The 24,410-nt window shown below is 37.9% G+C and overlaps 2 protein-coding genes across 3 annotated transcripts; one reads left to right on the top strand and one right to left on the bottom strand.

The window, feature by feature from the left end:
- Positions 1-1,374: 1,374 nt before the first annotated feature.
- Positions 1,375-12,200, bottom strand: LOC113094120 (leucine-rich repeat and fibronectin type-III domain-containing protein 5-like). The gene is made up of 4 exons (XM_026259791.1): positions 11,810-12,200; positions 5,186-6,606; positions 3,600-3,942; positions 1,375-2,162 (listed from the first exon to the last, which is right to left on the bottom strand). Exons 2-4 carry the CDS (start codon positions 6,577-6,579, stop codon positions 1,620-1,622), a joined length of 2,280 nt encoding a protein of 759 aa, XP_026115576.1. The 5' UTR covers positions 6,580-6,606; positions 11,810-12,200; the 3' UTR covers positions 1,375-1,619.
- Positions 12,201-13,535: 1,335 nt separating this feature from the next.
- Positions 13,536-23,394, top strand: entpd5b (ectonucleoside triphosphate diphosphohydrolase 5b). 2 transcript variants are annotated; one of them, XM_026259787.1, is made up of 15 exons: positions 13,536-13,888; positions 14,005-14,145; positions 15,036-15,277; positions 18,758-18,837; positions 18,925-19,068; positions 19,554-19,629; positions 19,711-19,746; positions 19,892-19,980; positions 20,632-20,711; positions 20,787-20,848; positions 20,959-21,060; positions 21,968-22,111; positions 22,786-22,842; positions 22,933-23,048; positions 23,135-23,394. In XM_026259787.1, the coding sequence occupies exons 3-15, from the start codon at positions 15,043-15,045 to the stop codon at positions 23,216-23,218; spliced, it is 1,305 nt and encodes a 434-aa protein (XP_026115572.1). In that variant the 5' UTR covers positions 13,536-13,888; positions 14,005-14,145; positions 15,036-15,042; the 3' UTR covers positions 23,219-23,394. The 2 variants fall into 2 exon arrangements, with proteins under 2 accessions (XP_026115572.1, XP_026115573.1); XM_026259788.1 differs by having other exon boundaries at positions 13,536-14,145.
- Positions 23,395-24,410: the final 1,016 nt, after the last annotated feature.

The following is a 24,410-nucleotide window of genomic DNA, read 5'->3' on the forward strand; positions in this document are numbered from 1 at the left end:
TAATTAAATTTCTTTGAATTCTAGCCTCATAATTGCTCAAAAACAGTCCACATTTATGAAAATCTACGTACATGTTATACCTAAATATTACTCCTAAAAGTATTCTAGCATTAACTCGTTTACTGGATAAAAATGATAAGTTATTCATGCTGTAGTGGTTTTTTAATAGAAGTACATATTCATTCATTTGCAGTCTGATAAGTGTGTATATAAGTAAATGTTTTTGACACCAACATACCTTCGTAGATAATTTCAGAAAAAGTGTTTTTGACACTAATGGTGCTCCATACATAACCAGATCAAAATGACCTAAACTCGAGACATGGTGATATCTCTTGAAAGGTCATTGTAAAAAAAAAAAGATGTGTATCTTGAGGATCGTAAAGCATTTACGAAGTTTCATCTCTTCTTTCATCACCTTCCTTTGAACAAACAGAAGAACTCGCTGCTCCTGAGGAACACGAGGATTAACACTTCTAAAAATAACGTCTAGTGCTTTGGGCTTTCACTCTCAGACCTTCTGCTTGATCAAACACATCATCTTCAGCCCGCTGCGTCTCTGCAGGAACGCATTGATCCTAAGGAGCTTCTGTGTGATTTGTTGGTGTTTCTGCGTAATACCTGAAGGAATAACTGAGCATTTACAGCAGATCTCATCTGAGATTCCTCAACATCGTCAGTGCTGATCTACATATTATAACATTTATCAGAAGATTAAACTCTCATTAGAAAGGACATATGTCTATGTTATGAACAAGTCCAGCAAGAGGCGATGTGATTTCTTGGCCTCTGAATAAAAGCGTTTTGTGAGAAATTAGTACACAATCCTGTTTCTGAATTTTCCTTTTGTTGGATTCTCTCTTAATTCGCTCTTCCACAAATTAAAGCATATAAAAGCTATTGAATCAAAGCAGAAAGCCTTAAATTCATAATGTTGTGGCATTAAATGTTGCATGAACTACAAAAAAAAACAAAAACATCTTCCTCAGTATTTCCGTCTTGTTTTTCAGTACAAATATCTAAACAACATTGTTTTGATCATGAACTCAGTTTACTTTGTTGAATTGAAAACAAGTCTTATGTTCATTTTGCATCTCCAGTAAATGTCTCTTGATTTAAGAATCTTGTAGACATTTGCTCTGAAAATTGACTGGACAATTTGTGTTCCCTTTAATTTATCCCTTAAATCTTCATTTCTTTGGTTGTAAAAAGGTGTTAAAATCTTAACTATACCTTTATAAAACCTGTATAGTTTTTAAAGCGTACGCACCAAAGTATATTCCATTTCCACAATTCTTCAATATTTGCTGCAGACATTTCGCTGCCTTTTCCGTCATGACACATTGTGAGTCATATTGAACAAGAACACGTGTATCATTTTCACATTTTATTTTACACAACATGTTTGTATGCAGTGTCTGTGTATTATTCCATAAAACAAAGAAATATACAAGTCGTAATATTGTTTTACTATTATATGCAGGAAACAGTATTTAATTTGTGCTTAAAAAACGTTGTCCTCTCCGTACATCTTGACACTTGACAGTCCGAGACTATAACACATGTACAGGGGCCTGAAATAGTATTAAAACCACAGAAGTGAAGTGCAAAATCCTCCATTATAATGTGCTCTCCAGTGCACACTGGGACTGGGACATCGAGGCTCTCCCATTGGGAATCTCGCCCGAGTCCATCCGGGGAATATCTCCTCCGCTCATGGATAAGCTGCGTTTGGAGTGAAGCGGTTGTGCGTAGCTCACGTTCGCCGGATGTTTGCATGAGTTCACGTTGAGCGAGTGACGTCGACTGACCCGTACGCAGGCCGCGGGGATCGTCTGATAGTTGTGGAGACTCTGGAGCTGCGCTCTGCGAGACGATGGAGTCACTATTGTGGAATAGGCACGTACAGCGGGACGCACCTTGGCCGAGTTGTTCCTGTTGGTGTTCAGTTCTATGTTGACTTGTGTGTCCGTGCGTGCCGGACGGATCGGACGGGGAGACGCCGGATGCCAACTGTGGCTGGCTGCGGATGTGGTGACGGTGCAGTCCGGGAGAACCGGTTTGGATGCGACGGATGCGACGGATTCGTTCTGCGGAGACAGCTTCCGACACGCGTCTGGACCCAGAACCTGCTTGGACATGGACTTGATAATTCCGCAGACCTGATGAATTAATGGATTAAAAAATATTAAATAATTTTAAAACAAACATTTTGGGATTAGTTCACCTAGAAATGAATATTACACAATTTATTACTCACTCTCATGTGGTTCCAAACCTGAAAGACTGTCGTTCATCTTCGGAACACAAATTAAGATATATTTGTGACCATGGACCACAAAACCAGTCATAAGGCTCAATTTCTTTGAGAAAGCTGAATAATAATCTTCTTAATAAGTTGACTTGGGAACATTTCAGATGTGTTGGTGTCTATGGAGGGTCAGAGAGCTCTCAGATTCCAGCACAAATATCTTAATCTGTGTTCCGAAGATGAAAGAAAGTCTTATGGTTTTGGAACAACATGAGGGCGAGTAATTAATGACATCATTTTAATTTTTGGGTGAAATAACCCTTTAAACTCTCGTTATTAGAAAGGACCTTTATACAGAAAATTTGGAAACCTATATTAAATCACCTGGGAATATTGTTGTTCCATATTAGTCACACGGTTTTTTATTTTTGTAATACAAAAAATATAATAGTTATTTTTCGTGTTATTTTTCTGTATACCTTCAAGAAAGAATCATTGTTATCTTCTCATTTGATTGACCTTTTAAACATCATATGTATAAGAATTTTTTTATCTCTCACATTTAATACTTTTTCAGTTTCCCCTTTATTATTATTTTTTATTTATATCTGTACGGTACTATACTGTTGATTTTCTGAGCTCATTAACAGATATTTGTTCTTGTTGTGATCCTGAACTCAGTTTACTTTGATGAATTGAAAAGTCTTCTTAATTTCATTTTGCATCTCCAATAAATGTTTCTTGATTTAAGAATCTTGTAGACATTTGCTCTGGAAAATAACAGAAACACTGGACGAAAAATACTGGAGAAACAGAAATACTGGATTCGTGTTCCCTTCAATGTATTCATTAAATTAAATTAATGTAGACTGTTTTTACATTCCGGGTCCATTTGCAACCAAATAATCATTATTTTATAAAACAATTATAATATTCTTCAAGTAAAAGCATATTGTATCTGATCAACAACTTAATGTAACTTGATGAGTAAATCACTTGATATAATGGTTCATCTTTAGATATCCACATTCATTTATTTGCAGTCTGAAGAGTGTGTGAGATGTGGAGAAGGCTAAGTTAAGCTTTTGACACCAATATAACTTCATAGATAATTTTACAAAAATATAATTTTGACACTAAAGATACTCCATACATGGTTATATCCAAGCAAGTATTTTTTTTTTTTTTTTTTATAAAACAAGACTTAATATCCTAAATCATTTTATGTGTACAATAAATGCATGTTTAAAAATTGATACTAGAGTCATTTTTTACAGGGAAAGCATTTGCAAAGTTTCAGTCCCGTGCTAAAAGCTATGCATTTGTTAGAAATGTTGATTACACAGACCTGATGCTCGGACTGCGAGCGCACGTCGCCCAGCTCTACACCCTTCTCCACGCCCTCCTGCTGGCACACCCGGTATCGCACGATGAGGAAGATGATGAAGGCCAGGACGGACGCCACAATCACGCCGCCGATGATGACCACGATGGTGCCGCCCAGGAACTGTGACTGCATGAAGTGACAGCTCAGATACTGCGGCTCGGTGGAGAAGTGAACGCAGCCCACCACACGAGTAGCCGTCAGCGCCGTCATAGCGTCGTCGTAAATGGCCAGAACGCAAAGATCGTACGTCATTCCTGCTGCCAGGTTGTTGACCGTGATGCTTTTACTGGTCGGAGGAATCATTCTGTAAGAAACAGCCATCAGCAAACATGCAATCAGAAACACTGCTGGAAACAATCCGTGTGAACCAAACACTCTTAAATGAAGAAATACTGTATTTACTTGGGAAGCAAAATGTCTTGCGATATGAAGTCTTGTTTTCTGAGACATTTGTCAATATGAAGTTAATTTAAGCTTAAAATAAGAACAAACATCTGTCAGCTTGTTTTCTCTTTAAAGGGATGATTAACTATTTATAATCTCACTTCATTTTGATGAATGTATTTGTGTCCAATTCGATCAATAATTAAGTCTCACAGGATAACACTAAGTTTTTTTGATTCGCCAAAAATAACTGGCTCATAAGAGTCATTCATCAAGGAATCAGACTACAGTTGACATGCTCTATCGTTATAAAACAGTAAAAAGAGCCGGTTCATTAGACTCATTTGTTTGGGAATCAGATTGCACTGGTAGCTCTGTACGGGTTTGATTCACTAAAAAGAGCCGATTCATAAGAGCCATTCCATACTGTGATTGCACACCAAACTCTGAGCCAGATCTGCCTTCATGAGCCACCGAACCCCTCCAGACCGTTTAGATCCCGGCGATACACATCACAAACCTGCCGTTCACCACTCCAACGTGTGTAAAACAACACACTCTGGTCTTGTTTTTGTCTTGTAGGACAATTAAAATTGAGTAACATTATCGATCTGACTGCACTGACGCTATCAGATGAGAACAAAACTTGAACCCAGCTGATGTTCCCATAAAACATTCTGAATCTGATGGTTTTTTTTTTTCTTGGTTATGTCAACATTAAGGGATAATTCTATTGTATCATTTTACAAATCATGTTACTTTTGAATATTCTGAAACAAATAGCGACATTTAAAAAAATGTCAGACGAACGTCCAACGAAACTGTTTCAGGAAAAAGTGTTCTGTGAATGATGTTTTTGAAAAACAGACTTTAAACGAGCATTCCATTAACGTTACTTCAAGAACGTTTGTTAACAACATTGAAAGAACACTGCCAGGATGTTTTGCTTAAATTTTTTTAAACGTTATTTGAAGGTTCTCTGAATGCTCAGGTTTCTTTTTTTATCTTTTAGAAGTGTTAAATTAAACATTGATTGTTTAGAAAAGATATGTTTGTTTTTTTCATCAATGGAACATTGAGGGAATACTCCACTGTATCATTTTGCAAGCATTATGGGAATGTTACATTTGAATGTTCCGAAATGTAAAACCAAGCAGGCTCACCTGTACACTAACGAGTCGTCGTAAGTGCCGTTGTATTGCACCTGGAACATCCGGATCCCTGGAATATTCCTCTGAATGTTGAACTTCACCAGAGCCGTGGATGCAGTGATCTCCGAGATCAGGACCCTCTTCTCCGCTCCACCCTTGTTGCTCATCGAGGAGCCTCCGTCTCCGCCCGTCTTGGCAGAAGTGGCGATGTCAGATGACCCCGGATCCGGCTCCTGGACCATACTGGTGTCGTTGGTGAAATGTGGAAGTTTGGTGATGAGCAGATCCACCGTCTGCTGCGCCTCTCCGGACGGGTTGGACGCGACGCAGGTGAAAGATCCGGAGTCCTTGACCGTGCTGATCAGGATGTCCAGGGTCCCGTCCGAATGGAGGACGGTGCGACTGGAGTTGAACACCAGCTTCCCGTCCGGAGCGATCCAGTGCATGACGGGATCCGGGTCTCCTCGGGCTTTACAGCGCAAGGACACCTGCTGGCCCTCGAGAGCGTGCGTCTCCTGCGAGTGTCTGGTGATGAGCGGCGGCTCGCACAGGAACTCCTCCTCGGATACGGTCCAGAAATAGCGTCCGGCGAGATGGTGCGGAGCCGCACAGGTCTCCAGATCATCCTCGCGCCGCAGACGTCGAAGCCACAGCAGCTCACAGTTACAGTGCAGCGGGTTTCCTCCGAAACTCAACGCGAACGACGTCGGACCCAAGACACCAGACGTGGCTAAAACTCCGGCGCGCTGGAAAACCGGATCCGGCGGGAGCTTGTGGAGCTTATTAGACGTCACATCCAGACGCTTGAGCTTCTGAAGCCCGGAGAAGGTTCCTTCGGGGATGTAGTTGATCATGTTGTGGTCCAGGTTTAAGGTGTGCAGGTTGCTCATGAGCTGGATGGCGATCCACGGCACGCTCTCCAGGTTGTTGTAGGATAGATCCAGCTCTTCCAGCGCCAGAAGGTCGTTGAACGCTCCTATGTGGATGTGCGTGAGCTGGTTGTTGTTCAGAATGAGATGGTGCAGCTTGGACATGCCGCTAAACGTATCGTTGGTTATGTGGGTCAAGCGGTTGCTGTCCAGATGAAGGGCGCGGAGGTTCTCCAGATCGTTGAAGGCGTGCGGCGTGACCGATCCTATCGTGTTCCTAGAGAGCGTCAGGTCCACCAGTTTGGTCATGTTCCCGAAATCCTTCCGCTTGATGCTCGTGATGAAGTTGTCCCCGAGTCGGAGCTCGACGGTGCGTCTGTCGATGTTTGGAGGGACGAACAGCAGACCCTTTTTATCACACAAGGTTGCCAGATTGGGGGACAAAACCTGGCAGATGCAGCGCTTGGGACACACTTGGATCTTCTGGGCCTTTAACGCCATTACAACAACCATCAAATAAACCAGTAGCGTCTCCATCTGGGTTGTGGGGATTGGTTAAACAACCTGCGGAGAGAGCAAACACAGAGACGCTTCTCAGATGACGTCAGAACACACATGAGCTAAAAGCCAAAAGATACAAATTATATTTTTTCTGCTATCTTTAAAACATGTCCAAACAAACCAAATAATCCTGTGCATACAACCATTTCACGAGCATCACATCAGAGAATCTGACGGCTTGAGAAGCTTCCTGGAGACATGTCTTAAAGCTCACGCTCCACTGAATCGCTGTTTTTGATATGATAATGTTGATCCTTTCATCTTTGTGTTTGGTGAGATGAAAGACTCCTCTGGCCGTCCAGATACTCATCAGAATTAGTCTGATGTCTCCAAAGACCGAGCAGAGACAAAGAGCACCAACACAGATGCCACATCGTCGTTCCCTCGCATCGATTCGCTCGTGTTTCTGATTACTTGTGTGCGATGAGAAACATATTCTCTGAATGACTCTTAGGTCCTTGACGAGATATAACATTTCACACCAGCTACGGTTTTCATTAGAATGCTTCTTTGCAAAGATCATGAATGTTTAATTGAGGATGTGTGCATTTACAGAGGAATCTGAGCGTTGGCTCGTGGTTTCTGTCGCTTTACAACATGGTGTTTCTAACATGCACTAAAATATCCACAGATTCTTGTCGCTTCTGTCATTTGTAACCTTGGAAAAGCAGGTCTCTTCTGAACGTCGAGCGCTGTCACGAGTGATCAGCGTTTCAAAGCTGTGCGCTGAGAATGCGTGTGATAATAACCTGCCGTGCATCAGGCCTGTGATCACGAGAGAGTCGCCATCATTACACTGTCATGAACACAATAGAGGAGCCGCGTGTAAAAAGAGGCAAGAAAAGTGAAGGATGAGGGTGACACCTGACATCTGACAGTCTGGGAGAGCAATGAAAAAGGGAGCATGCTAAATTATAAAATGCATGAAATAAACAACAGGAAGATGTGCGCCGATTCATCTCTGTCACACAGAAAGGCCACAGCTTTACATAATGACTTACTGAGCAAACGCACGTGACAGTGTTCACAAAGATGACACAATGCCTCATCCCTGCTAAAATATGTTCTGAAAGCGTTTTCCTACCGTTCCCAGTAAGTTATAAATGTGTACTCTGAATGTTTTGTTTTTAATGTTTTGTAATTATTTAATGCAAATGTTGAGGGAACATTGTATCATTTCACAAACATTGTGGGAATGTTACTTTTGATTGTTCTCTGAACATTCTGAAACAAGTAACATTTAAACGTTAGATGAACGTCCAACTTAAACGCTTCAGGAAACTTTGTTTCAGAAATGATGTATAAATAACAATTTTGTGCTAACGTGCTAAAAAAAAAAAAACAGATAACAACCCAGCTAACAAAGAATGTTCTTAAAATGTATCACTAACATTGTAAAAGGTTATTTCTGAATGGTTTCTGAATGCTCCAATGTGCAACATTATGGGATTGTCTGAAACAATTAGTAACGTTTAAAAAATGAGTAACAACAAAAAACATTAGATGAACTTCAAACTAAAGTTTAAGAAATAAAACATTCCACAACCGATGTGGAAATAATGTTAATGTGCTAACATTTGAGAGCATGATAACATCCCAGCTAGCAAAATATGTTCTTTTAACATTTCAAAATGTTATTTCTGGAAGTTCTATGAACATTAAAAATGTGCATAATAAGGGCATAATAATAATTGTAACTTTCGGCAAGCATCCAAACTAAAATGCTTTAGAAAGAAATGTGTAAATGTTTTTGTGTAAACGTTTTTGCAAACATTAAAGAACAAATTCCTTGGAAAGAACGTTCCATTAACGTTACTGCAGCATTGTCAGAACGTTCTGAGAACATTCCCTGTTAGCTGAGTGTAATATGATGCATTGAACGTATTCCTATAATCATAACACACTGAAGCTCACGGGTCAAGGACAAATGACCGTGTTGTTGGTGTTTAACAGGCGGGTGATGTCACCCTCTCTGCATCTCTAATCACCTTCTTCATTGAGTCTGTGTCTGGTGTTGTTCGCCATCCAGCTGGCTGCTTTAGTTGGCAAAGCGTCTGTATTTTGAGCGCGCTTCCCCTCAGAAACACCGCTGTGAATGTGCTACTGGGTGCTCAGAGCGAGCCATATTTCTGTTATTCTGCATCCTATTTTTCGCAGCCAACACTCACTGAAGCACAAATGAAGCAGCATGAGTTTGGCACTGTTTCCACACATCTACAGCTGCTACACCGAACACCTTCAAACCAAAGCTAATGACGCTAGCACGACTCGAACCCTCTGCCTTTCAACCCATCAGACATTCTCATGTCGCTCCAAACCCGTTTGCTCTTATATGATTGGCTGGACACAAATTTCCTGCTGACAAAAAAAAAGGTTCTTTGAAGGTTCTTCAGATTATCAAAAGGTAAGAAAAAGATGGTCCTCGACTGAAAAGTTCTTTGTGAAACCAAAAATGGTTCTTCTATGGCATCTCTTGAAGAACCTTTTGAAGCACCTTTATTTTTAAGAGTTTAGTTCGGAATATCAAAAACGTCCAGCTTTTTAACTGGTTCAGAAATGTTTTTATATACGTACAGTAAGGGAACATTACATTGTATCATTTTGCAAACATTATGGGAACGTTACTTTTTGAATGAAATATTTAATGAACAAAAATATAGTACTAAATGAAAAAATATGATATTTATAGGCAAAATAAGAAAAATGTACAAATGTCCATTCTGTTCATATGTTTTCACGCCCCCGGCTCTTAATGCTTGGTTCCTCCATCTGGAGCATCAGAGAGGGTTTGAACCTTCTGTAATGGTTGTGTTTGAGTCCCTCAGTTATCCCCAGAGTGAAAAGATGCATCTCAGAATCATGCAGTCATTGCTGGAAAGGGTTCAAATACAAAAAAATTCTGGAAAACCAAAGAATTTGTGGGAGCTGAAGGGTTTTTGTGAAGAACAGCAGACAGTTTCTCTGTTCAGGACAAACAGGAGACTCATGAACAACTATCACTAAACACAAACACATTCAGGTTCAGGTTCATTCAGGAGACATCGCAGTGTTAAGAATCAGGGGGGTGAAAACTTTTGAACGAGATCTTATTATTTTCTTTTGTATGATCGCTCTTATCTTGGTAAATTAATTAACACTGCAGATTCTGAAGTAAACTTTTGACCTCAACTGTAACAGAATTACAAAAAGAAAATTGACATTTTAATGTTTTAGAAACATTTAAAAAGCACTGTACCCACAATATTTTTACAACCTGAATCTGTTATCTGTGAGTGTTCTTCTTCACTGTAGTGTTTGTCTTCAGATTCATAAACAGTTATTCCTACAACAGTGCACTGCAGGAACATGATTTTCCATTTGTGCTTGATTATTTGGATTCATGCCTTCCACAATCTGCGTGTGACTTCATAAACTCATGTGATCCGTGAGATCAGATCCGACACTGCACTGTTCTCAGACTAACACATGTTTCTGCACTTCCTCACTGCTAAAGACATGAAGCTGAGTGCATTCTCTTATTTCTGTGCATTAGCTGCCAGTAGACCGTCTGGACTGATAGAGAGACATCAATGATTTACAGACACACACACACACACACACAGATACTGAGAGTCAGACGCTTCATTAATGGATGACTGAGAGTGTGCTTTAAGACACACTTTTGACTGTGACTTTGGAATATGATGTGTTTTTGGGTGAATAATAAACTGTAGAGTGGGACCCTTTTATAGTTTATGGTCTTGGGCATCTTGATTTGAGGATGTTTAGGCGTTTGCACTGGAAAACAAGATGGAAATACTGAGGAAGAGATTCATTGTTTTCCAGCGCATGCAACATTTATTGCCATGACTTTATGAATTTAAGAGTTCCTGCTCTGATTTAAGATCTTTTCAGGCTTTAATCTGCGAGTGAACTAAGACTTTTTCAGAAACCCTGGACTCAAAACTGTTTGGTTTACCAACATTGTTCAGATCTATCCTCGTCTCGTGTTCAACAGAAGAGAGAAACTCAGAGAGCTTTAGAACTACATGAGGGAGAGTAAATGATGACCGCTTTCGTTTTTTGGGTGAACTGTCCCTTCAAAAGGAACGCATTTGAACATCAGATCAGGGAAGAAAGCAGTGTAGTCAATATTAATGCTAGAAATCAGTGAATCTGCTCAGAGAGTACATTTAAAATAAAAGGTTCAAATAAATCAAATAAAAAGTTAAAAAGAAGAGCATTCATTTAAAATAAAAATCTTTTCTATCAATATACACGACTGTTCAAAAGTTTGGGGCAGTACATTTTTATTCTTTCTTTTTTTTTTTGTTAAGATGTGTTAAATTATGAAGTGATAGCAAAGATTTATATTTTGAATAAATGCTGTTCTTTTTAATTTTTTATTCATCAAAAATCCTGAAACAAATATTGCAGTTTCCAATATATATATATATATATATTTGGCAGCACAACATTGATAATTGTAATAATAAATCAGCATATTAGAATGATTTGAGTAGATCATGTGACACTCTATACTCGAGTAATGATGATGGAAATGCATGGATTTCTTTTTTATATCAAATATTAACAATGTCACCAGAACATTGCATAAACAGTATCTTATTTAATAACCTTTAAAAAGCAGTAGTGAAATGTGTCTGTTAGCTGACTAACAGAGTGTGAGTATTTAGGCACATTCATGAACACATTTTCAGAAACCGATGCTTTGATCTGAAAACAGCCATCCATCAGATCACAGGTTATCTGAAACAACACTAACATGAAGCATGAAGAGCTCATCTCACATCCCTGGAGCTGGAAAAACAACCAATTACTGCCCAAAGATATTCAAGCATGCACAATCCTATCGAACACTCATGCATTTTCTTACAAAAGCAAAATATCCCAAGCGAATAACGCAAAGATGGATCTGAAGGCCTGTCCTGGGTGAGATCTGTCCATTAGGGACCCTGATGCTGTCACTCAGCTCAATGTAAAAATGCAGTAAACCTGCCATCATTCTGTGTCTGTAAATGCATTGCACACGGTTTATTGATAAGGAAATAACATGCATGCTTCATTTCGAGCGCACTCGGAGCAGATGTGACCTTGCAGATGTTCTGATCGAGTGATTAAATGTGTTATCGTGTTTCTTTCTCATACCTGTCCTCGAGATCTCAGCGATCTGCATCTGAGGATGGAGAAGCATCGCATCATTTACCTGTAGAAGAGATCAGCTTTGCTTCGTAGGGGCAAAGCACGCCGTTTTTCCACCCAAATCACCGCATTTTCAGCAGCTCCTTCCTTCTGATGACCCAAATAGATCAGTGGGCATCAGATCCTCCCTCATCAGGACCTCGATGCGCTTCCAGATGTCCATGTCCGAAGCGCGCACGAGCAGCTGATTAAACTCCCTTCTGTAATGTGTGATATGTTCATTAGGATTCTCTTTTATTGATGAAACCGCAGACAGAAGCTCGAGCCGGGATCGCCTCTCCGCATTACGCCTTCATGCACCCAAATTACCAACTCTAGTACGGCGAGGGCTCGGCTCATGAATATTAATTAGATCATGATGCAGCCTTCCAATTGAACGGCGCGCTTTGGAATATTAATCAGACACGCTGACGTAGAGACGTTACCCTCCTATAGTGATGGATTGTTCTGGTATAAGGTCTTCTTTATTTGGTAATATGTGTCCCTGCAGCACAGAAGCAGATTTATGCTTGATAGTTCGAAAAGCCTAACTGTGAATTTTGTGGTAAAAGACACTATTTTACATCTTTTTTTTCATTGCCTTTTTACTCAAGATTTTATTGGAAGGATTTGGAATTTTATATTAACAGAAAAAAATGGAGTGCATGATAGAAATGTGTATATTTGATGTGCTTTTTATACAGAAAACTGAAAATCTGAATTGTGAAGAAGAACATATTATACATTTGTTTATTTATTTTTTTTAGGAAAAAAACATATACATGAGAAGCAGTGGGCTCAGTGTAGTCCAGATTTCTAACATCTTAAATCTTTTGCAAACAACGAAAAAGCAATGAAAACATTGAATGCCCTCAAAGCATAGAAATGTAATTTTCTTCCTTTCGTTTTTCATTTTTTCTCTCATAATTTACTAATGTTAATTTGATAATGTGAATATGTAATACCTCTTGTTCTTGTGACATTGAATTAATAAAGCATACATTTAAAAAAAAATATTCTATATTTTAACACTAACTCTTTGTGTTCCGATGGCGAAGTATATATTCTTTTAAACTGTTTTATTTTAATGTATTTTATTGTAAAATACTGTAACAATATATTGTTATATAATATTAATTAGAAATTGTTGATGTAATGTTGTTATCTAATGTTAAAGCGCGCCTCTAGAATATTAATGAGCTCGCTGACATTGAGCTCTTACCGTCCAATGGGAGGTCTGGTCTCATGAATATTAAGTAGCATGCCTTCGCCCTAGTAGGGTTGGTCAGAGAAAACGCCTTTGTGGAGACGGGAGCGAACACGGATCGGATCTCAACAGTATGATGTTTGCAGATGGCTGTGATTGTGATGGAGCAGGTCTGAGATCAGTCTGACACATGAAACATGCATGCAGAAGATGAAGAAGACTAATATACGCTTTATTTGGCTTAAAACAGCGGTTTGCATTCAAGTAGGCTATATGTAAATTAAATATTTGTATGTTTTGTATGTGAGCATAATTTAGTTACAAAATAAGGCTACGCTTTATTAAACAGCACTGTATGTTAATACTGGGTAATATTAATAAAATACATTTAAGATTAGGGTACGGTTTAGGGCTACAGGGCATGTGATTACGGAAATGTTGAGATCTATTATATAATATAATATATTTTTGTATTATGGGTTATGCTAAAACATAAATAAATAAAATACTTGATTTGTCATGCATACTATGTAAACAGTTTTGCAGAAAAAACAGAAGATGCTTGTTTTGATGGGACACTTATTAAACGCATTTCTGTTCACATGCCGCTTTATTTATTTCTCATGACGTTGACGTTCGTCTCGTGTTTCTGTGCGGTGATACTCTGGCCCCGCCCACACTCTGCCTGCGTCACCATCTGCCGCTGTCAATCAAACGCAAGTTTGCTGCTGTCAGACACCGGCACTTTTACCATCAATCCATAAATCATAACTCGGCACGTGCCCACGGTATAAACGCAGGATTCATAAACGGACTTATATTCGAACCATCTAGCGTTGAACTGAACCAAATTTAGAGTTTGCGTGTAAGTTCAGCGAGTTAGCGAGCGGTTAGCAGGTACGTTAACAAACAACAACAAACCCACATTATGTAAATTACCTCAGATTACAAGTGTTTGACTGAAAAACATGTCGACATAAAGTTAAAAATGACAGATTTGGCGTGTTTGACAGCGAACCCCGTGTAGAATGTGAGCGCTCAGCAGGTGGATGTGCTGAGGCGGCGTCGCGGTTAATCATGCGCCTGGAGTCCGCCGGAGGAGCCTCAGGATCGGGCTGAAGCTCTGCTGACTCCGCGGTCTGAGTCTGAGCTCGGTGAGACATCAACTACTGTCTAATATTGTTTGTGTACATGTTCAGTCCTGCACCCGAAGCTTCATCAGACTCCTGTTAGTTTGCTGACAGATCATAAAGCGAAAGTCGAGTGTTCCTCAAGGGCAGAGTCATATTTGGAGATGAAAGATGTTAACCAATAACTGCTATAATTGTTTAACCCTCGAGCATCCGTCGTGTAGAAGCCCTTAATTTGTCCTTCGTGGAGGTCTGATACCAGTTTACTTTCTTTCTTTTAAAAATAAATGCCTTTTCACTATCTTCGATAAAATAAAAACTATCCGTTTATTTTTTTATTTACTTGTTTACCTCTAAAAGTACCATCTTTTTCTGTAAAAATATGCTTATTTTATGTTATATTTAGTATTTATTTTACTTAAAGGGATACGCCATGTTGTCATGTCGTTCCTAACCCGTGAATGTAAGCACAATGTAAGATATTTGACAGTGACTTAAAAAGACAAAGAAAGATAGAAACATATCAGTATGATTAGACTGCCAAAACCTACAATTTTAGTGACTTTGTTCACATCTGGTGACATATGATGTCATTACAATATAAAAAATATCAATAGTCCCTGGATTTTACTGAATTTCCATTCATTTCCAATGGGTGCCCACTTTTGTCCACAAAGGAAAAATTAAGGAGTTTTTTTCAACCACTTAACTTTGTTGAATCGAGTCAGTTTTTTTAAAGCCAAGTCTTATACCACTAAGATTAAAGGAACTATTTAAAATAATAATAATAATATTAATTTTGCTTCAAAGTGTGCCGAAGGATGCTTGAGGGTTATTATGATGTTTTGCTGATAATGCTGGTTGATGGGAGTGTCTGTGGGATATAAACCGTGTCTGCTCTGCTCCGTCTTCAGTCTAAGGATGTCTGCGTTGCTCAGAGTTTCTCTTCTTCTGGCCGTCTGGATGCTTCTGGCAGCGGTGTCTTCCTCTCAGAGGAACGCTCTGAATGCTGTGGATTTCTCCGAGAGTTTTGGAAACACCCTTCCGTCCCTCAGTCGCCCGGCGAACGCCAGTCAGATCTTCTACAGCATCATGTTTGACGCCGGCAGCACCGGCACCCGCATCCACGTCTACACCTTCATCCAGAAAGATCCGGGTGAGATGATGACTGTCTGTCCATCACTACATAGAAAGGCAGATGTGTAGTTATGGAATTAATTTTGCGTGTAGTTACTTCAGAAATAAACCTTATTTATTTACAACTAACTTAAACACTAGCAGGGTTATTATATTTAATTAAAACCATTGAAATAGAATATTACAAATATTAGTTTTTTTTAAGTAATTGCCAAGAAAAATTATTTTCTTTAATATGACACACTAAAATAGATATTTCTAAAACTAAAACTGAAATACAAATTAAAGAATTTTTTACCAGCGCCTTCAAAATAAAGGTCTCGCCTCGAACACATCGGCCAACTTATCAGCCGTTTACAATATTTGAAAAATGCCAAATATCGGCCGATATATCGGTCGAGCACTATTTTTATTTTTTTAAAATGTTTATGCATCATAGTATTTTTTGTTCCTTCCCACTTTTAATGCATGTAGAAAAACTCTTTTATGAAGTGAACTCACTTAAAGGGTTATTTAGTGTAATTTTGCCAGAAAAAGGTTTAGAATTTTTATCACATGTTAATGTAAAAATTATTGTCTAATATAACTTGTGTTTGTCTGTTTGCTGTTTTTTATTGTATTTGTTATACTTGAGTTTTTTTGTTTATCATTTTTGTCATGAAAATAGCCTAAGATGCCGACATGAAGCTTTGTGTTTGTGTGTCCTATCTCTCATTCGGCACAAATCCAAATATTCCATAATATTTCCACTAAACTATTATTTATTATGTAAATTATAGGCTTTGTACAGTACTTCAGTCTTGTCCAAAGGTGACAAAGTGGCAGATGTTTGGTTCACTGTATTTTTTGTTGATAAAGTACAAACTGCACTTTCAATTTAGCAGTGCTGGAACTGGTGTGTGTGTGTGTATGTGTGTGTGTGTGTGTGTGTGGGTGTGTGTGTGTGTGTGTGCCGGCGCACTTGAACTCTTTCCTTATACCAAGCAGAATCAACTTAAAACACTCCTTCATTTATTGTTTTATTAATAGTGCATCACTGTAAAAGGTCTACATTTATTTGTGTAAAGTTAGAATGAAAACTAAACATTGTGCTTTTGTAAAATAAAGAAAGCAAAAATTTATGTGCTTTCTGCAGTTAGTTTCCTTTCTGTGAACAAATTAAGCCTGTCACAATAATAATAATAACTTTATTTTTATATAGTGCCTTTTAAAACTGTTTCTCAAGCCGCTTTACATAACAAAACAAACAAGTAAAAATACAACACCCACATGACAACCAATTAAAAACAAACCAAGATATTAAAATCTTAACAGTCCAGAAAAAGCTATCCTAAAAATGAAACTTTATACATACTGTATATTGGCTACATTGTGTTGCTTTTTTCCCTTGTTTATTTGTAAACCTAGCATTGTAGATTTTTTTTCCTGTTGTACTGAAATTGTATTGAACCATGACATCTGTGTACCGTTACACCGCTAATATATATGTGTTTCAGTAGCGTAGCCACCGGTGTGCCACCTAAAAATAGATGCAGAATTATTTTTTATAGTCTCAATAAAAAAATGTTTACTAAACTTGGGCTATTGTTGTTTACTAAGAAAATATATATATTTTTAAATCAATCCTTTCACGCGTAAATTACAAATATTTTAACTGACCCCTTGTTTCCATGGCGACGCGTCATGATTGTCACGTGACACACCGCAGCCACTAACAGATGTATCGCTATTCGTTTTATTTAGTTTTTCATTTTTTATTAAAATATATACACAAACTTGCTTACCATGTCAACTATCTGATATTCCGATTATTCGTTTAAAAACCTTTATAAATGATCTTGATCTGTAACGAGATGAGCGCTGCAGTTCAGAGTCCTGTCAGCCGGATTTAACGTACAGCACTTGAATTCCCCAGTTTCTCCTGAAATACATGAAAGTAAGTGGTTGTTGAACTGGACGAGGAATAGAGTAAACTTTATTGTTCTGCTATGTGTGTCTGATATATGAATAAAACACGTCTGCAAATTACATTTGATTAGATAGTTTTTGCTGCTTCCATAGACATCAGTGTGTATTTTACAAACTACCAATGTATTGTACTAGTGATTATGTATATTTAAATGTATGAAACCTAAAATAAACATTATGTGATTGAAAACACTGCATATTAATTGTGATATATGACAAGCGCTGAGCCAAGGCGCGAGAGCTGTTTGAATCTGGCAGTTCTGCGACATCACTGAACATTCTAACTCAGACTCTCAGGGGCACAGACATAAGAATCCAATATATGGTGAAATAATGCTCAAAATGTTAAAATGTAATTTACATTTTAAATTATTTTTGTTAAAATATATCTGCCGACATTTGGACTGCCAACCAATCAGCAAACAGCAGCTGACTGTGACCCCAGCAGTCTATGATATAAACAGATAATGTTTGATTGCACATTACTAGCTAGCAATATGTCGCAGAGCTCCTTTCTTAATTTTTTTAGCAAAAAACCTCAGCTTGATAGACAGCCAGACACAATGCCTTAACATTACACCTGATGAGGATGCTTCTCCCTCCTCGGGCCCAACATCAACAGTGTTGCCAGATTGGAAATGTCCAAGTATCGTACCAGAAGTTCAAAATTATCGTATTTGGAAGAAAATTATTACATTTAACAATTAACTACATTTTGACACGACCTGCAAATAACCACTAGGAGTATGGTTGGACGGAAGCAGTGTGACAAAAATACTATCCAATAATTTTGCACAGTAATCTGACAATAAATGTGGCACACCCAGATTTTAATATGCACACCCAGAGTCTCTTTTCTGGCTACGCTACTGATGTGTTTGGTTTGGTATATGTGTTTTTTTTTTTTTGCCAAAATCAGTATTGTATCTGGTCGATATTAAAAGGGAAATTTATTTTTAGCTTATGCAAAACGTGATACTGCAGAGTTTTTAGGTCATGTTTTCTCACTTTTTTCCAAACCGTGACAAATGTCAGTCTCCGTTCCCTGCAGAATGCGCTATATCCTCTAAACCAATCACAGCGCACCATCCCACACACTGTAAACTGTAACAACCAATCACAGTGCACTATTCAACACACTGCTCACTGTTATTAATAGTACGGTAAAAAAAAACCATCATGGATTTATTCCATTTTGGAAAAAAGTTTTATAATAAATGTAAAAAATTATAATTTTTTATGTTATCAAAACCTAAAGATGCCATGTTTGAAACAGAAAAAAAGTGGTTTTCATCTTGCCATCTTTCTTGGTAAAGAAAACAAATTTTTACTCAAATTAATCAAAATGGATTTATAGTGTTTTGGAACCAACTTCTTCACACACACACACACACACACACACACAGATTCACACTCATCATAAAAGTGTTTATTGTCCTGCAGAATGGTGCTGATTTAAATAGAAAGTGTTTACAGTAATTCCAGTAATGAGCACCAGCAGCTTGTGTCCTGACGTGTGTCCTGTCCTCAGATGGACTGCCGGTTCTGGATAATGAGATGTTCCACTCGATGAAGCCCGGTCTCTCTGCGTTCGCAGACATCCCTGAGATTGTGAGTTACCAGGTGTTTCTGAGTGATGTGCTGTAAGCGTGTGTGTGTGTGTGTGTGTGCGGTCAGCGCTGATGTCTGTGCTCTCAGGCCGGTCATACGGTGCGTCAGCTGCTGCGTGTGGCCAAGAAGACGGTTCCTCCGGTGGAGTGGAAGAGAACCCCGGTTCTGTTCAGAGCCACGGCTGGACTGAGGCTGCTTCCGCCGGCTAAAGCCCACGCGCTTCTGGAGGAGGTACAACACCTTCACTTACTTCAATACAACTAATCCACTCTGTGTGTTGCTGTTTGATAATGGGTTTGTATTTGTGGGGGAACTATATAATATTTATACAGTAGTTATTATCAATTTATTGCATATTGACCAGAAAAAAAAGATATTAAAGTGCCCCAGTTATGGATGTCATGCAGTGTGTAGCACAGCTCTAAATGAATGAAAACAATCTGAAAGTGCACAGTGTATAAAGTTATTGTCTCTCAAAAGAAAGAGTCGACTCTGAAGCTCTCAGACTGTGATGTCATCATGAATCATTAGCATATTCCCGCCCACTCGTTGGTCTGAATGAAGATACAAATTCATTCTTTGTCACTAAGTGTCACTTTCAGAGCGGGAAAACAGCTGTTTCCATGGTAACACAATACACAGGCGTGATCCAATCAGAACGATCCCTGCAGATTACTGTCAGTCAGGGCTTTACTCGTGTGTGTGTTTGTCTGCAGGTGCAGGACGTCTTCGATGAATCTCCGTTCTACGTTCCTGTGGATAGCGTCAGTATCATGAACGGCACGAATGAAGGTCTGTCCGCATATATATTATATATCTGTTTATTAGTGCAGAAGAGTCTGTGAAATGACTGTGGTGTATGTGTCTTCACAGGGATTCTGGCCTGGGTCACAGTTAACTTCCTCACAGGTGACACTCTCTACTGTCAGCTTAATAAATCATGCTGAGCTTAAACACCTGACGTCAGTGAGTCTGAGTCACGCTCTGGTCTTTGTCCTTCAGAAGTGTTAATAACTGTAATGTTGTCAGACGAGGTCTTGAATGCTGTTTTCAGGTCGACTCCACAGAAACCCACAGAGGACGGTGGGAATCCTGGATCTGGGAGGAGGATCCACACAAATCACCTTCCTGCCCAAATCAAGGGTCAGTGAGCTAGTTTTGAGGAACTGATACACTAGCATTCAAAAATAAATTATGTTGTATTCATCAAGGATGCATTCAATTGATGAAAAGTGTCAGTCGAGACATTTATAATGTTACAGAATATTTCTATTTCAAATTAACCCTTTTCTTCTGAACTTTCTGTTCATCTGTGAATCCTGAGAAATAAAATGCATCACAGTTTCCGCAGAAATATTGAGCAGCACAACTGTGTTCAACATTGCTAATAATCAGAAATGTTTCTTGAGCAGTAAATCATCATATTATTCTGATTTCTGAAGATCATGTGACACTGAAGACTGGAGGAATGATGCTGAAAATACAGCGGAGCATCACAGAAATAAATTACAGTTTAACACAGATTCACACAGAAAACAGATGTTTTAGATTAGAATAATATTTCACAATTATTAGTGTATTTTTGATCAAATAAAGGCAGCTTTGATGAGCAATAGAGACTTAATTTGCTAATATTAAAACTCAAATTTCGCTCAGGTATTCTCTGTTTACATTTGTTACTAGAGACTAGTGTAGTAGAGACCACCTAGCAACCACTGACACACCTTAGCAACCGCGCAGTCCTGTGGTGAGGGTCTGAATGGTGTGACTCCAGCTGTGTGTTGTGTTCGACAGAAAACGGTTGAGAGCGCTCCAGCGGATTTCATGGTGAGGTTCCACATGTTCAGCAGCTCTTATGAGCTCTACACACACAGGTAACCAGGATGAAGATGAGGAGGAGGAGGAGGAGTGTGGTGTTTCCCGCTCTAAACATGTGCTCTTCTTCACAGCTACCTGGGAAACGGAATCAAAGCAGCGCGTCTGTCAGCTCTGGGAGCGCTGGGTTCAGAGGGTAACACACACACACACACACACACACACACACACACCTGATGTTCAGTACGACCAGCAGCCACTTCAGTCTTCATCTGTGTCTGTGTGTGTGTGTGTGTGTGTGTGTAGGTCTGGAGAAGAAAGTTTTCCAAAGCTCCTGTTTGCCCAAAAGGTACACGGGTGAATTCAGCTTCGGAGGATTCAGTTATCACGTCAGCGGAGTCACCGACGGTAAAACACACTTAAACCCGTTCATGCCTCCATCGAGCGGTTGATTTATTATGATCATGTAACATTTACCTCAAATTCATTTATTGAAATGTGAAATTTAAAAAAGTATTTATTCATCCTGGAGGTAATAGACTGATGTTAAAGAGGTTTTATCACTGTATTACAGTAAGAAGAAACTAATGAGAATTACTGACATCTGCATGCATCAGTCATACGATGAGCTTTTAGTGCGGCTTTTATCATCGGTGTTCTTCTGTAGCATTTAATAGTATTGTGAGTTCATCATTTAGATTTTTACATTTTTTCAATTTATATTTTATTTTATAAATTATTTTATAAATAATTAAATAATAGTTAAATATAAGTTAAATATGTACAATGTTTTTCTATTGTATTTATTTCTAAAAATGCTAAACTATGAATTAGCAGGTAAATAAATTTAAATTAGAAATGCTAAAAACAAAATAAGAACAATTTGGAAAAAATAATTATATAAAATAAAATTGAAATTTAGTATAGAAGTAGTAAAGTATATAAATTGTATTTCTTTTTATTTCGATTATAAAAAAAAATGCATGATAATCAAAAATGTTGCTTTGGGAAGTAATTTAAATAAAAATAAACAGAAATACTAAGAGAACCACAAGAGCGTATAACTAAAACTAAATAAATATGAAAATAGAAACTAATTCAAAATATTAAAAACAACTTTAAAAGTAAATAATACTTTTTATAATAATGGTTTTAATTCATAAAAGAAAAAAATTTATTCTGGGAAGAAAATGTGTTTATTTGTCATTAAAATAATGCCCATAAAGTCTTCTGAATGAAGTCTTGAGTTAAGTGTGTTTATGTGTTAGTGTCTGAAGTGTGTGTGTGTGTGTGTGTGTGTGTGTGTGATGCTCAGGTGTGTCGGGCTTCAGAGCGTGTTCTCAGGAGCTGCTGAAGGTGCTGAAGGGCATCATTAAACAGCCTCACGAGCTGAAGGACAGCAGCACCTTCTACGCCTTCTCTTATTACTTCGATCACGCCGTGGAGGCCGGACTCATCGGTGAGCACCACAAACACCAGCGTCAATCCCTTTCTCAGGATTCATTCCTTGTTTTCCAGTACAGATACCTGAACATCCTTAAATCAAGACATATTTAGATGCAAAATAAAGTGTTTATACTCAACCTTCTGGTGCTGTGGACATAAAAAAGTAGTTTTTTCAAAATATTGTTTTACTTCACCTGAATAGTACAAGACTTGGTAAAATTCTGCCACTTGTCATGTAAACGAAAAAAGAAAAAAACGATCAACACGTCACAAATAGATTAGAGGTATTACATAAATATAATTTAGTAACATAAAATGTTATAAATATTACAATACATTCTTTTCACTGAAATAAAAAACAATTGGTACATTTTGACTACCAGGAAAAAAAACTTTGTTAATTTAAGTTGATCCCAAACTCACTTCATTTTGATCAACTTCTCAGAAAACAAGCTTCAGATCTTGTCATATTTCACATCTATGATTTAAGAATCCTAAGACGTTTGAACTGAAATACAAGACAAAAATATTGCACTTTTACAGTAAAGGTTGTTTCTTTGTGTTTTCCCTTCAACTTATTCCTTAAATGTTGTCTATTTGGTCTGAAGAAGTCATGTTAAACCAGAAAGCGTGTTAGTTTGTGACTGAACTCTTAGTTTATGAGAATGAATCTCTTGAGCGCTGCAGATGAGAGAAGAGGAGGAGCAGTGAAGATCCGAGACTTCAAGAAGAGAGCAAAAGAGGGTGAGACTCCTCTTCACCTTCATCTTCTCATCTCATATACATGATCACACAGACCCAACCCCAGCGCTTGTGTGTGTGTGTGTGTTGTAGTGTGTAACCGTCCGTCTGAACGCACTCAGCTCAATCCGTTCCTCTGCATGGATCTCACATACATCGTCTGTCTGCTCAAAGATGGCTTCGGCTTTAAGGAAAGCACTGTCCTTCAGGTACGTCTCTAGCCTGCTGTAAACTGACTGGTTAATTAGAGTTAATGAACTAGTAACTAGTTAAACCCTGCTGCTTGTGTTTCCAGCTGACCAAGAAGGTGAGGAACGTGGAGACCAGCTGGGCTTTAGGAGCTGCGATCTACCACTCCCAGAAGTTCAGGATCCATTAAAGAGCTTCAGAGAGAGAAACTGTCTCTGAGATGAACTGATTCCTAAGGAGCACAGAACTGCAGACGACTATTTGCTGTTGTTGTTTACATTACTGAGCGAATGTTACACTTTACAGCAGTCTGTCTTTAATACAGATTAGCTTTTCTTTTTTCCGCTATTAAAATATTTAAAATCACTTTTACACTCGTCAAAATCACTTTTACACTCGTCAAAATCACTCTTACTCTTGTCAAAATCAACTTTTTCTCAAAATCACTTTTACACTCGTCAAAATCACTTTTACACTCGTCAAAATCAACTTTTTCTCAAAATCACTTTTACACTCGTCAAAATCAACTTTTTCTCAAAATCAACTTTACACTCGTCAAAATCAACTTTTTCTCAAAATCAACTTTACACTCCTCAAAATCTACTTTTTCCTCAAAATCAACTTTTTTTCTAAATTAACTTTGCTCTTGTCAAAATAAACTTTTTTTAAAAATAAACTTTTTTATAAAAAATGAACTTTACACTCATCAAAATCAACTTTACACTCGTCAAAATCAACTTTTTCTCAAAATCAACTTTTTTTCTAAATTAACTTTGCTCTTGTCAAAATAAACTTTTTTTAAAAATAAACTTTTTTATAAAAAATGAACTTTACACTCATCAAAATCAACTTTACACTTGTCAAAATCAACTTTTTCTCAAAATCAACTTTTTCTCAAAATCAACTTTTTCTCAAAATCAACTTTACACTTGTCAAAATCAACTTTTTCTCAAAATCAACTTTTTCTCAAAATCAACTTAACACTTGTCAAAATCTACTTTTTCAAAATCACTTTTACACTCGTCAAAATTTACTTTTTCTCAAAATCAAATTTACACTCGTCAAAATCTACTTTTTCAAAATCAACTTTACACTTGTCAAAGTTTACTTTTACACTCGTCAAAATCAACTTTTTCTCAAAATCAACTTTACACTCGTCAAAATCAACTTTTTTCAAAATCAGATCTACATTTGTCAAAATCTACTTGTTTCAAAATCAACTTTACACTCGTCAAAATCTGCTTTTTTCAGAATCAACTTTACACTTGTCAAAATCTACTTTTTCAAAATCAGATCTACATTTGTCAAAATCTACTTTTTTCAAAATCAACTTTACACTCGTCAAATCAACTTTTTTTCAAAATCTAATTTACACTCGTCAA

The sequence above is a fragment of the Carassius auratus genome, unplaced genomic scaffold (assembly GCF_003368295.1).
Source record: "Carassius auratus strain Wakin unplaced genomic scaffold, ASM336829v1 scaf_tig00215261, whole genome shotgun sequence".
NCBI classification, from domain to species: domain Eukaryota; kingdom Metazoa; phylum Chordata; class Actinopteri; order Cypriniformes; family Cyprinidae; genus Carassius; species Carassius auratus.